At 51.8% G+C, this 12915-nt stretch overlaps 1 protein-coding gene across 1 annotated transcript; it reads right to left on the reverse strand.

The window, feature by feature from the left end:
• Positions 1 to 558: 558 nt before the first annotated feature.
• On the reverse strand, positions 559 to 6071 carry SOST (sclerostin). Its single transcript, XM_045080753.1, has 2 exons — positions 5269 to 6071; positions 559 to 2569 (listed from the first exon to the last, which is right to left on the reverse strand). The coding sequence occupies exons 1-2, from the start codon at positions 5490 to 5492 to the stop codon at positions 2113 to 2115; spliced, it is 681 nt and encodes a 226-aa protein (XP_044936688.1). The 5' UTR covers positions 5493 to 6071; the 3' UTR covers positions 559 to 2112.
• Positions 6072 to 12915: the final 6844 nt, after the last annotated feature.

The raw sequence follows: 12915 nt of genomic DNA on the forward strand, positions 1-12915 counted from the left end.
GACCCTAAAACTAAAACGAGAAGGAGTCATTGTGGTGGCCTTCAGACGTGGGGGTAAACTAAAGCAGAGATGAGTGTAGCAGCGGTGTGTGGCCACTTGGGAGTCAGAAGGAAGTTTGGTAGAGCTGGGCGGGGGTGGGGTAGGGGACTCAAGCAGGGAAAAGCCTCTCGAGTCAGGCTGAGAAGCCAGAACTCAATCCTGGGCAAGGAGGAGCTAGGGAAGGATTGTGAGTAGGAGTGTGGCGCAATGAGAACGGTGTTTCTGGAAGACTGTGGAGGGCAGGCTGCTTGAGGGAGACCAAGCTGAAGTTATGACAATGGTTGCGGTGAAGGAATGAGGTCTAGGTTTGGAAAGGAAGGGACAGACATGACTTTTCAAAGGGAGGACATAATTGCCACAAGGGCCCCTGTGGCACGGTCAAAGGTGCCTCCAAGGTTGAAGTCCTAGTGACCAGGAGGATAAGGATGTTAACTTTGACGAAATGACTGTGTGTGGCTGACAAAATGAGACCACATCCTCTCTGAAATGATTCATTGTCTTTATTAACAATGCCTCTGGATTCGGAGAGAACAGACTGGTATTTCATAAAGCAATATTAACATGGTCATTTCTCTACAAGAAAAACTTTTGCATAAATAACTTAAGTGCGAAAATAAATACGTAACTTAACTCTTTAAGAACCACGACTCTCATTCTTGTGGACAAATCCCACATGAAAGGATTGCAAAAAGCAACCAGCCCAGCAGGCTCTCACATGGTCTGTGCTTCTGTTTTTAAAAAAAAAAAAAAATTTTTTTTAAACAATGAAAAACTACACAGAAAGTAAGAGGTGTCTGGAAATGACTTTCCGAAAGATTTTTGGATGACAGCGAACGGGCTTTGCGGGTTTTTTCAGCATATGTACAGCACTTGTAATTTTTCCCCAAGTAATATTATTTTAATGTAAGATGCGCCACCACCGGTAACAGTAGTAAGAAGCTACTTGCTAGACAGAATCACGTCTGTGAGTGCTAGGCGGGAGGAGACACCTCCAAAGGGATCTGCTGGTCTTAATGGGGGGCTGGCTGTTCCTTGGGCCTGGCAAGCCCAGGGTCCTGGGACTTCAAGCTTCTCTGCAGAAGGTGACTTTAAAACATGGCCATGGTGGGGGATGGAATAGGGGATTGATTCCTGGCCGGTCTCCCCCAGCCCTCCCCAGCCTTGGGACCTTCTCCTTCTCTACCCCAATTGCTGGTATCTTTTCTGCATCCTTTGGGGTGGAGTGCTGGAGGTAGGCAAACATCTGGGGAGCCCAGGCTGGAAAGAACGAGCTTCTTCCAGGAGCTTGTCAGCCCTAAAAAAGACTCCCCCCACCACCCTTGTTTGGCTGTCAGATCAGAGGATTACAGTTCTGAATTCCAGCCATGACCATGACCACGGCAGTAATCCAATCCAATACCCCTCTCTCTCCTTTGCCCATTCAAACGGCACCCAAGGCCTTGGAATCATGTGACAGTAGATTCCTCGAGATACAAATCCCAGGCCCACCTTCATTTTCCAAAGAGGAAATTGAGGACAGACTCTGGACAGAAAGGGAAGAGTGCGGTCCAAGGTCATCCGGCGAGTTAGTGGCGGAGTCCAGACTGGAAATCCTATCTACGGATCCCAGTGCTGGGTTCTTGGCACAACAAGGCACTAAAGGCTTTAGGAGGGGGCAGAGGAGTGGAGGAGGAATCTTAGCGAACTTTCTTAACCAGTCCCCGGACTCTCATTCCCCACCGCTCCCATAGAAACCCTGCTCTTCTGCCGTCCTCTGAAGTGGAACCAGCAAAGGTGGGCGGCCCCGGTGGGCGGGGCTGCGTGGCTCAGTGTGTGTGACTCTCAGCGCTGTCCCTGCCCTGCGGGACCCCCCTGGGACGCTGGGGAGTGGGGGTGGGGAGGCTCTGCTGGCCCCCCTCCCCGAGATCCGCAGGGCCGGGCTCCCTCCTGCCGGAGCCCGGAAGGTCTCCGCCCCCTGCCCCGGGCTGCAGACATTTACAAGGAGATGCAAACAGTCAGACCGCGCGCAGAGGGCAGAAACTCCCGCGCCCGACTTAGGGCGCGGGTCGGGGAGCGCGGCGCGGCGGGCGGCCTCTAATAGGCGTTCTCCAGCTCAGCCTGGTTGGCTTTGGCGCCCCGGGCGCGGGGCCGCGGCTTTCGGCCCTTCTGCGGCCGCGCGGCCTCGGGCCCGAAGTCCTTGAGCTCGGACTGGTTGTGGAAGCGGGTGAGGCGCTTGCACTTGCAGGAGGCCACCAGGCGCACTTTGCGCGCGCGCGGCGCCGCATCCCCTGGGCACAGCAGCTGCACCCGTTGCGCACGGTAGCGGTCGGGGATGCAGCGGAAGTCGGGCCCGCTCGGGCGCCACCACTTGCCGCGGCCAATGGCGTTGGGCAGCAGGCGCGCGGGGCCGCACTGGCCGGAGCACACCAGCTCGGTGACCGGCTTGGCGCTGCGGCAGGGTCCGTCCGTCACGAAGCGGGTGAAATGCAGCTCGCGGCAGCTGTACTCGGACGCGTCTGCGGAGAGAGGTTGCGTCAGGCCAGGCGGCCTCCTGCACGCCACCCACCCCGTCCAACCCGCCTTTTCCAAACCTGCCACTTTCCAGCTGCATTTGCCCAGGTATTCTGGGGCTGGTGCAAAGACCTCTGGCCCACCCTTTCCCCCTAAAACTTTGGAGCCAAGTGTCTGTTGGGGTTCAAATACCAGCTCCAACGCTGTGTGATCTTGGGCAAGTCATTTAACCTCTCTGCGCTTCCTATCTGTAAAATTGGTTTGTCCTGAGCAGTTAGGGAGTGAATCCATGGCGTATATAACGCAGGGGCCGCGGTGAGTATGCGGTAAGAGCTGGAAGTACTGGCTTTTATTATGTGTTCTTCTCCAAGGGGGTCTTTTTCTCCCTCTATAAGTCACATCGTGTCGCCGAGTGCCTGGTCTAGGCAGAGCAGGTGCTAGCCACACCCTCTGTATGATGGCCTTGGCTTCTCCTAAATTCTTTTTCCAGCCACTTGGGAGAGTTGGTGAGGGGATGGAGAAAGGAGTAGGGGTTAATTGAAGGGAATAAATCAGGGCAGCTGCGGAGGAGGCGAGAGATGGAAGAGGAGGTGGGGAGGAGTCATTAGACTTGAAAAGAGCCAAAGGCTGTTTGTCCAGCCCCCTCATCATCACAGAGGACCGGGAAGCCTAGAGAGGGAAAGGCCCTTGCCCGAAAGGCAGAGTTGGGTGTCCTCACTGTGCTTTCTTGGGGCCCCAGCCCCTCTGGGTTCCTATAAGGGTGGAAGCTGTGTGTCTGAGCACCCACGTGGGAGGTTGGGGTGGGGGCGGGGCACAGGGCTGCCTCTCACTGCAGTTACTTCTCTATCAGAGGGGATGGAGCCCTGTCTGAAAACCTATAGGTTCAGCTGCTGCAAACACTTATTAAGCACCTGCTGTGTACTAGGCATGCTGCTGGGCACATCTCTTTTTTGTGTGCCATTTTAATGGATCTCTGATGGTGGCCCAGCCTTGCTCCTGGGTTGGGGTGGGGACGGGGGATGGGGAAGATTGTGCTCTAAGGTCTGGCTTGGTCCCCCGAAGTCACCTTAATCAACTCTCCTACTGTGGGCTTAGACAGATGGGAGCTTTTTAAACAGCTGGTCCTCATATGAACATCTGTCTGTCACCCAAGGGGATGAAAAACAGTCCTGGGACCAAAAGCAGAGAGAAGGCCAAGAAGCCAGGCCTCCACTCCCCAGGCCCCGGAGAACCAGCGGAGCAGGGGAGAGGTGGGTCTGCCTTCCTTCAGTGGCTGACCTTCTGGTTTCTGGGCTGGCTTTCCACCCTCACTCTTGCTCCCAGGCTGCAGGGGGAGTGTGTGGGGGTGGCCTGTTTGCCAAGGGAAGGAAGCTTTTGGGCTTTCCAAGAATAGTACCCCACATCAGGCACTTCTATAGAAGGTGACTTTGTTTTGAGCTTCCTTGGGGGCCTGTGGCTTCTCCTGGGAGCCCAGGGAGGTGGGTATTTTGTATTTGGACCCCATAGAGCCCAGGAAGCAGTCCCTTAAGCTTAATCAACCTTGCCTGGGTGGTGGTGGGGGGAGGGAGTGGCGGGGTGATATGCTCCTGCCCTCCCTTTTGGAGTCTTGAGGCCTTCAAGTCTTCAGGCCCCCGGTGGGGCTGCCCCCTTGGCAGAGCCCCACATTCCCAGCTGGCTGTGGGGCAGGGAGAGATGAGATGAAGGGGCCTGGGCAGTGGACTCCTCTCCCACCCAGACAATGACTGGAGGGCAGTGAGGCCCTCCCCAAGAAGTGTCATTCCGGCCCCACCCCCAGCGGTTCCAGCCAGCTGTGCACACGGCCCCCTAGGCTTTGCATGCAGACCTGACCAGAAGCCCAGATGTGCCCTCCACGAGAGCCCTTGCCTTGTCACAAGGGTCAGGCCCCCTCCCTAGTAATGAGGCAAGGCTTGGACCTGGGGATAGATGGGGTTACCTGCATCCACTGCCCTCACAGAGGATGCTACTTCCCCTCCAGGGCCTGGACAAGCTGCTACCCAGGTCAGACTCTGCCTACAGCTTCCCGTTCCTTCAAGGGCCAGCTCACTGGGAAGACTCGGGGTGGCGGGAATGTCCTCTTCCCACTGCTTTGTGGGGACTTGTTCTGGCTTTCTGTCCCCAGCACTCCCCCCACCCAACCCCACGCCACGTCTCCCACCAGGGCTATCTTGGCATGGGATCAGACTGGGGTCAAATCTCAGCTCTTCTACTCCCTACCAAGTTACTTCACATCTGGAGCTTTTGTTTCTTCACTTTCCAATTGGGGGCTCACCTCCGGGGACTCCCCTGCGGTGGATCCCCAGGGTAGGGTTTAAGTACAACCTGGGTAGAGCGTCTGCCTCCCGCAGGTGCTCACGGATGGGAGGGCTCCCTTGCCTGGTTTCCCGTCCAAGGATGCCAGCGGCCAGACCCGTCTCCTGTCTTCTCAGGAGGGGATTCTTGGAAACTGTCTGCCTTCGGAGGCTCTGAGTCCCAGAGTTATATTCTCACCACCTCAGCATCCTTCCTGCCCCAGGCTCCTGTGGCCAGCCGCCCCCACCCCAGCCTCATGCCTCCTGAGCTGGAACACCAAGGCTATGCTGGCTTTCCACCCTCCCCCTGCCTCCAGGCAAGGCTGTCCCTCCATTAGTGCTGACAACGGGGCAGAAGGTCTACCCCAGGCTTTAGAACCTTCCAGAGAGCCACCCCTCGTGGGAAAAAAGCTCTCCTCTACCCCCATGCATACCTTTGGTCTCAAAGGGATGGTGAGGGGGCCTCCCTCCGTTCTCCGCCCGGTTCATGGTCTTGTTGTTCTCCAGCTCTGGTGGGGGCTCGGGGTACTCGCCAAGCTCAGGGATGATCTCTGTGGCATCGTTTTTGAAGGCCCGCCAGCCCTGGCCCTCCACCACCCGGAAGGCCGCATGCACCAGCAGGCAGACGAGATACACAGCGAGTGAGAGCTGCATGGTGCCAGCCGGAGGAAGGCAGCCTGCCTTGCAGTAGCACAGGCTCCGGTCCCTAGCCTGGGACACGTTTGCCTTTTTAAAGCCCCCTCTGCCTGATGCCAACCAATGAGGACAGACTGGGGCAGGGCTGGTCCCACGTTTCTCTCAGCCCAGGGGGAGGGAACAGGGTGTGCTCACTGCAACCCCTCCCCAAAGACTTCCCAGGCACAGCAAACTCCCACATTGCTCTGGTGCTCCCAGGTGACCTAGAGAGAGGGGTGTGTAAGGCGAGCCTGCCCTCCAGCACCTCCCACGTGCTGGCAGCTGCGGTTTTCAGATATCACAATGAGCTCCAGCTCGTAATCTTTACCTCCTTGGGCCTCTTGGGCTTTCTCAAAAACAAACTGTGGACCAGCATCACAAAGAAAACGATGGCTCTGAGCCCTCAAAGGGCTGAGCCCCACCAAGTCCCTTTCTCAGGCCAAGTTCATTTGTTACCCCAACAACAAATGGCCCAAGGTCTCTATCTTTGGCCGACACAGACCATGGCAGAGGCAGAAAAGGCTTTTTAAGATATCTCACTGGTCCCAATTCCACGAGGCTCAGCATTGATTATCCTAAGAAAGTCCCTTGTTGGCAACCCTCTGGAAGGCAAGAGAGAAAACTGGAAAGCCACGAGGAGGGGAGGGTATCTGCTTGCGCGAGGAGGCGGGATTCTGGTTACAAGTCCAGGATGAGCAAATCAGCGGGCACTGGTGATGGAACCCGAGAAGGAGATCTTGGGGCTTCCGTGCACGGTGACAGGGGCTTCTCGGCCAAGATGCTCACTGCTGCTTGTAGACATGTACTAACGGCAGTCATTTCCCTGGCCAGGCTGTGGTTAGGAATGGAGAGCACAAAATCCCTTTTCTTAGCAAAAGCCAAGGCCAGCATTTTTAATGCTGATTCTTCATCTCCTCTTTCCCCACCCTGTTCTCTAGTCCATTAAGACTAGGGTCTCTAGTCCTCAAAAAGAGCTTTGAGTCGTATATGGAAAACCTTGCTGGTGCATGCTTTGGGATGCATTCCGCGAAGCCATCCCAGGTCCGGCTAGCCACAAAGAAGCCAAAAGGAACTACCACCTTGGCCCCGGAGCAGAACGAAGGGAGAGGTAGAGGTACCGGGGAGGAAGGTTCACACCTGAGGTGCAGGAAAAGAAAGGAGAGCCATCGGAAGCTTTCACTGCTGGTGAAGGAGGAGGGGCACCGGACTCCTGGACCTGAAGGAGGCAGGGAAGAGGGCTGTGGCCCAGGTCCCCTTGGTATTTCCACTGGGCAATGAATCAGCACGCCCCACCTGCAGAGCCTTGCGGAGGCCTTTGCCACCTGCCTTGACTTGTAAGCCGCTGTGTCCATCTGAAGCCGTCTGTCCCTCCTTTCCACCATCCATCACTCCACACATAAATGCAGCTGCTCTGACAGTTTTACAAGCCAGACAGAAGCCCCTGCAGGAAGGGCTCTCTCTGATACCTGCTTCCTAAGTCAGCTTCCTTCGGGGCAGACGAAAACAGCTGTGCCCATTGTTGGACGTGATCTATCTCTCCCAACAGAGCCCGTGGGTGTTGTGAGAAGCTGGCCCTCTGCGCCCCCTCCCCTTGTCTCTGACCCTCCAGCCCCCTTTTCCCTTGCTCTGGAATGTGGACCATTAACCCGATCATGGCCGGACAATTGCCTTCTTGCCTCAGATTTGGGAAAGTGCAAGTTCCGAGGCCAGATACTTTGAGCGGCCGCGATCTGGACGCTGAAGCCCCACCTGCTGGTGGGAGCTACAGACTCAACCGCCTGAACGGGAGCTCGTGGGGCCCATCCCCGGAGCGCTGCTGCCACCTGCTGGAGACAGAAGGAAGAGCCAGCGGCTAGAGGATGGCGAAGGGTTTTCTTTCATTTCATTGTTTTATTTGGAACTGAAGTCTTTGTTAAAAGAAAAAAGAGAGGAATCCAGTGGGTTTGAACCTATGAAGTGTGTCCATCCTTTTGAATTATTCTCTTCCAAGGTATAGCCCTGCTCTTCCCAGAACAGCTCACAGAGAACCTGCTAGGATATCATCTGCTTTTTCACTTCATGCTAATCCAGTTTTATGTTTACTCAGTTTGAGAGCTTGTCATTGTTCAGAGTTAAACCCCTGGGGTTTTAGCTGACATCTGTTGTGGGTATGTTAGGTTATTTCCAATGCTTCCCTAACCTCAGTAGGGATGCTATGAATGGATTCCTTGTACAAAGTAATTTTTTGAGTTAAATATTGAGATCATTGTAAATTCACATGTACTTGCAAAGAATAAAACAGGAAAATTCCATGTACCCTTGGCCCAGTTACTCTCAACGGTAACATCTTGCAAAACTGTAATACAATATAACCAGGATATTGACGTTGGAACAACCCACCAATATGTATGTACGTGTGTGTGTGTGTGTGCGCTTCAGTCTATGTCACTTTATCACATGTGTAAGTTCTAGTATCCAATCACAGCCAAGATAAAGAACAACTTTGTGACCATGAAGATCCCTCTTGTTTTCTTTTGATAATGACATCTACCTTCTTCCCATGCCCCCCTCCCTATCTTTCTCCCTTAACCCATGATACCACTAATCTGTCATTTCAGAAGTGTCATATAAATGGAATCAAACAGTATGTAACCTTGTAGGTCTGGCTTTTTTCGCTCCACACAAAGCCCTGGAGATTCATCTTGGTTATTTCATGTATCAACGATTTGTCTTTTTATTGCCAGATAATATTCCATAAAATAAGTTTTTTATTAAAGTTAGGGTTTGGGGCAACTGGGTGGCTCAATGGGTTAAGCCGCTGCCTTCGGCTTGGGTCATGATCCCAGGGTCCTGGGATCTAGTCCCACATCGGGCTCCTTGCTCAGCGGGGAACCTGCTTCTCTCTCTGCCTCTCCCTGCCATTCTGCCTGCTTGTGCACTCTTTCTGACAAATAAATAAATAAAATCTTTAAAAAAAAAAAGTTAGGGTTATTTCCAGAAGTGAACAATGGGTTTGGGAGGGTGAACAGTTGGCCGTGGGTTGCAGGGTTGTCTCCCAGAAAGCTCAGCCATGTCCCTGGTCCCACCAGTGACATACAGGTAGACGTGTGCCTACACATCTTGGTTTGGCTGGGACTACCAAAATCAAGCACCTCAAACTGGGTGGCTCGAACAACAGAAATGCATCGTCTCATAGTTCTGGAGGGTGGAGCTGTGAGCTCCGAGTGCTGGCAGGATAGGCTCTTTGTGTTCTCTGTGTTTCATGCCTCTGCCCTCGCTGCTGGTGGCTTTACTGGCAATCTTTAGTATTCCTTGACTTCTAGAAGCTTCCCCCGATCTCTGCCTTCATCTTCACATGGTGTTCTCCCTGTGTGCTTGTCTATGCCTTCATTCCCCCTTTTTTTAATAAGGACCTCAGTCATATTCTTTTTTTTTTCTTTTTTTTTTTAAAGATTTTATTTTTTTGACAGACAGAGATCACAAGTAGGCAGAGAGGCAGGCAGAGAGTGAGAGAGAGAAGAGGAAGCAGGCTCCCCACGGAGCAGAGAGCCCGATGCGGGGCTTGATCCCAGGACCCTGGGATCATGACCTGAGCCGAAGGCAGAGGCTTTAACCCACTGAGCCACCCAGGTGCCCCAACCTCAGTCATATTCAACTAGGGCCCACCCTAATGACCCTGTCTTATCTAATTATATCTGCTACAACTCTACTTCCAAATAAAGTCCTGTTCTGATGTACTAGGCGTTAGGATTCAAGATATGAATTTTGGAGGGGCACAATTGGCCCATAGCAGCACGTGCCTCCACAAGGTGGACAATGCTGGGTTTGGGCTAAAAATCTTTAAATTGCATTTAATAATTTAACAGTTGTACCTAAATTTCTAGCAAGGCTGTTTTTCTACGTGATGATTTGCTGGTTCTCATTTCTACCAAGTTGCCTGTTTCATATGTCCATTTGCTAAACATTTCATGAAGTGAGACCCCCGCCCCTCCCACCAGCAGCTGTAAACTGATTTGCACTCCCCCTCCAGGAACTCCTGTACTGGGGAAGAAGACAGTTCCAGTGAAGAAGGTGGTTAGTGCCATTGAGGAAAGGTTCAGTTGCTTTTTTTTTTTAAAGGGACAGGATGTTATGCACCTTCAGAAAGGAGAGCAGTGTCTTCTGCCTGGGGTGGATCTGGGGTTCTGACAGAAAGATATGGCGTTAGGACCACACTTTGAAGGACAGGTCAAGTTTGGAAAGGAAGTTATGCTCCTTTGAATCCTTGGGATTCTAGAATCTTTGATCTCTAAGAAGCCTCCAGGGGCATCCCTCTACTTGTTTCTCAAGCCATCTGCCTGCAGTTCATGGGAACAGAGAGCTCCCCTTATGGGCCTCATTTCTGCACAGACTTTGCTCCCACAGGTCAGGGTAAAAGGGAGCATCCCGATTTAGAGGGCGATCTGTTTATAAGCAGTTGTCTGTGATAAGGGACATCCAAATCACCCTGTATTTTTTTTTTAAGATTTTATTTATTTATTTGAAAGAGAGAGCACAAGAAGGGGGAGCGGGAGAGGGAGAGAGAGAAGCAGGTTCCCCGCTGAGCAGAGAGCCTGATATGGGGCTTGATCCCAGGACCCCCTGGCATCCTGACCTGAGCTCCTGATCGGAAGGCAGACGCTTAACTGACTGAGCCACCCAGGCGCCCCAATTCAGCCTGTCTTTGTTCAGAATTGAGAGCTTGTTCCATGGAGAGCGTTAGGGTCTTGGCACAGGTGGAAAGTGAAACTCTTCCACTTGTTCATTCAGCAGCTTCTGGGACAAAGCGAGGAGTCTCAGAGAGCTTTCACACACACACACACACACACACACACACACACAAGCTTAGAATGGGCTAATGGTTCCCCCAGCCCTAGCAAAATAGTACTTCCGTGTCCTTTCCGGTAACCAAGCCCTCCAAGGTGGGTCCCAGCTCATCCCCAACTGTCATTCAAGCTACCATCCTCTGCCTGGAGGGCCCGTGTCTGCAAACCCTAAATAAAAAAGTATTCATAAGACTTGTTAAAAATGGTAAAGATGGGGCGCCTGGGTGGCTCAATGGGTTAAAGCTTCTGCCTTCGGCTCAGGTCATGATCCCAGGATCCTGGGATGGAGTCCCGCATCGCATCGGGCTCTCTGCTCAGCAGGGAACCTGCTTCCCTTCCTCTTGCTCTTCACCTGCCTCTCTGCCTACTTGTGATCTCTGTCAAATAAATAAAATCTTTTTTAAAAAATGGTAAAGATTAAAGTCCTCCTCAAGGGAGGACTCTGGGGATAGGAACCTCTGCATTGGGGTCTTGTACTGGCGGAGAGAGACCAGGCTCAGTTCCAACCACAACAGGAAAGTGGGAATCTGTAGCCCAGGAGCAGGGTAGGGTCAGTGGCCAGAAAACCCCTAAGAGGAGCAGGAAAGGTGGGATAAACCAACCAAACCTGATTCCTGCTGAAGGCAGCCCCCGGCAATCAGACTTCACCTGCGGGATGGTGGGGGTGAAGAACCCGATTTGATATTGAGGATGATCAGATGTGGAAGTTGGGGGGGATTCTGGCTAAAATGGGACAAAAAAGACACAAACATGGAAGTCCAAAAGTCGGGGCCCAGTTGAAAAAAAGAGAATGAGTAAAGTCTGGCCAAAGATGGGTTCTGTCTCCCTGTGTGTTTGGAGACTGACTACCCCCTTCCAAACCCAGCTGTACCTGCCCTCTGCTCTCCGTTCTCCCTTTCAAGTCCTCTCTCTCTTCCTTCTGTCCTCTTGCCTTTCAGGAAGGCTGCCCCAGTGCTCCGTGCATCTGGAACGTTCCACTGGAAGGTCGTCCTATTCATGGGCTCTCAGACTAGGTTTCTCAGAACTCCACATTTCCACATGGATGTCTTATGGTTTTAAAAATATGGGGCGCCTGGGTGTGCCTGGGTGGCTCCGTGGGTTAAAGCCTCTGCCTTCGGCTCGGGTCATGATCCCAGGGTCCTGGGATCGAGCCCCGCATCAGGCTCTCTGCTCAGCGGGGAGCCTGCTTTCCCTCTCTTTCTCTGCCTGCCTCTCTGCCTACTTGTGATCTCTGCTGTCAAATAAATAAAATCTTTAAAAATAAATAATATATTAAAATATGTACATTTTATTAAAAATGTATTAAATATGTACATATTAAAATATGTACATTTCCATTATTTAAAAATATAACAAAGGAAAGAAAGGAGGGAGGAAAACAAACCACAAGAGACTCTTAATGATAGAGAACAAACTGAGGGTTCATGGAGGGAGGTGCGTGGGGGATGGGCTAAATGGGCAACGGGTCGTAAGGAGGGCACTTGCTATGATGAGCACTGAGTGCCGTATCTAAGTGATGAATCACTGAATTCTACTCCAGAAACCAATATTGCACAGTATGTTAACTAAGTAAACTTGTTTTTTAAATGATTTTATTTATTTGAGAGAGAGAGAGAGAGAACACAAGTAGGGGGAGTGGGAGAAGGAGAAGCAGACTCCCCACTGAGCAAGACCTTGGAATCATGACCCGAGCCAAAGACAGTTAGATGCTTAGCCGACTGAGCCACCCAGGCACCCCCTAAGTAAAAGTTAAATAAAAATATAAACACACACACATTAATTAAATGTGGTGTGTTTCCATTTTTAATGAAACGGAGACCACCATTCACTGCATTGCCTCTAGGTTAACCCATTTTAGTGTAGACTTCGAAAACAGAATCTCTGTGCATTTGAACTTCTTATAAATGGGTCATCGATTCAGAAGGCCATGGCTCAGGGACTCTTTCTAAAAATTAGGCTTGGGCAAGACACCCCTATAAAATTATATATTTTTAAAAAGTCATCTCTACACCCCAGCGTGGGGCTCAAACTCATGACCCAGAGATCAAGAGTTGCACACTCCCACTGAGCCAGCCAGGCAGGGTCCCCCCCCTCCCCCCCATAAAATTATACAAGAAGCACACAGAACAATCCTCCTTAGATTTGAGTACTGGGATGTGTTTGACACGGCGCCATCATAGCAGATGACAAAAATTAAGAGGATATTAAGCAGACAAACTGCAACTGTTATTCCTAAGTGTCATTTCGACATTCTGTGCTCATTAGAGCAGCCTGGACCTCTGAAATTAGAGTATACAGAAATCACAGCACACCATACACAACAGAATGCTAGGTAGCTAGAGAAATGAAGGGTATTTTAAGAAATAACTATTTGTTGGGCACCTGAGTGGCTCAATTAATTAAGAAATAACTATTTGGATTTTTTAAAAATTTATTTGACACAGAGAGAGCACAAGTAGGCAGAGAGGCAGGCCGAGAGAGAGGGGGAAGCAGGCTCCCTGCTGAGCAGAGAGCCTGATGAGGGGCTCCATCCCAGGACCCTGAGATCATGACCCGAGCCGAAGGCAGAGGTCCCAACC

The sequence above is a fragment of the Mustela putorius genome, unplaced genomic scaffold (genome assembly GCF_011764305.1).
Source record: "Mustela putorius furo isolate JIRA1106 unplaced genomic scaffold, ASM1176430v1.1 tig00000487_pilon_pilon_pilon, whole genome shotgun sequence".
Classification (NCBI taxonomy): Eukaryota; Metazoa; Chordata; class Mammalia; order Carnivora; family Mustelidae; genus Mustela; species Mustela putorius.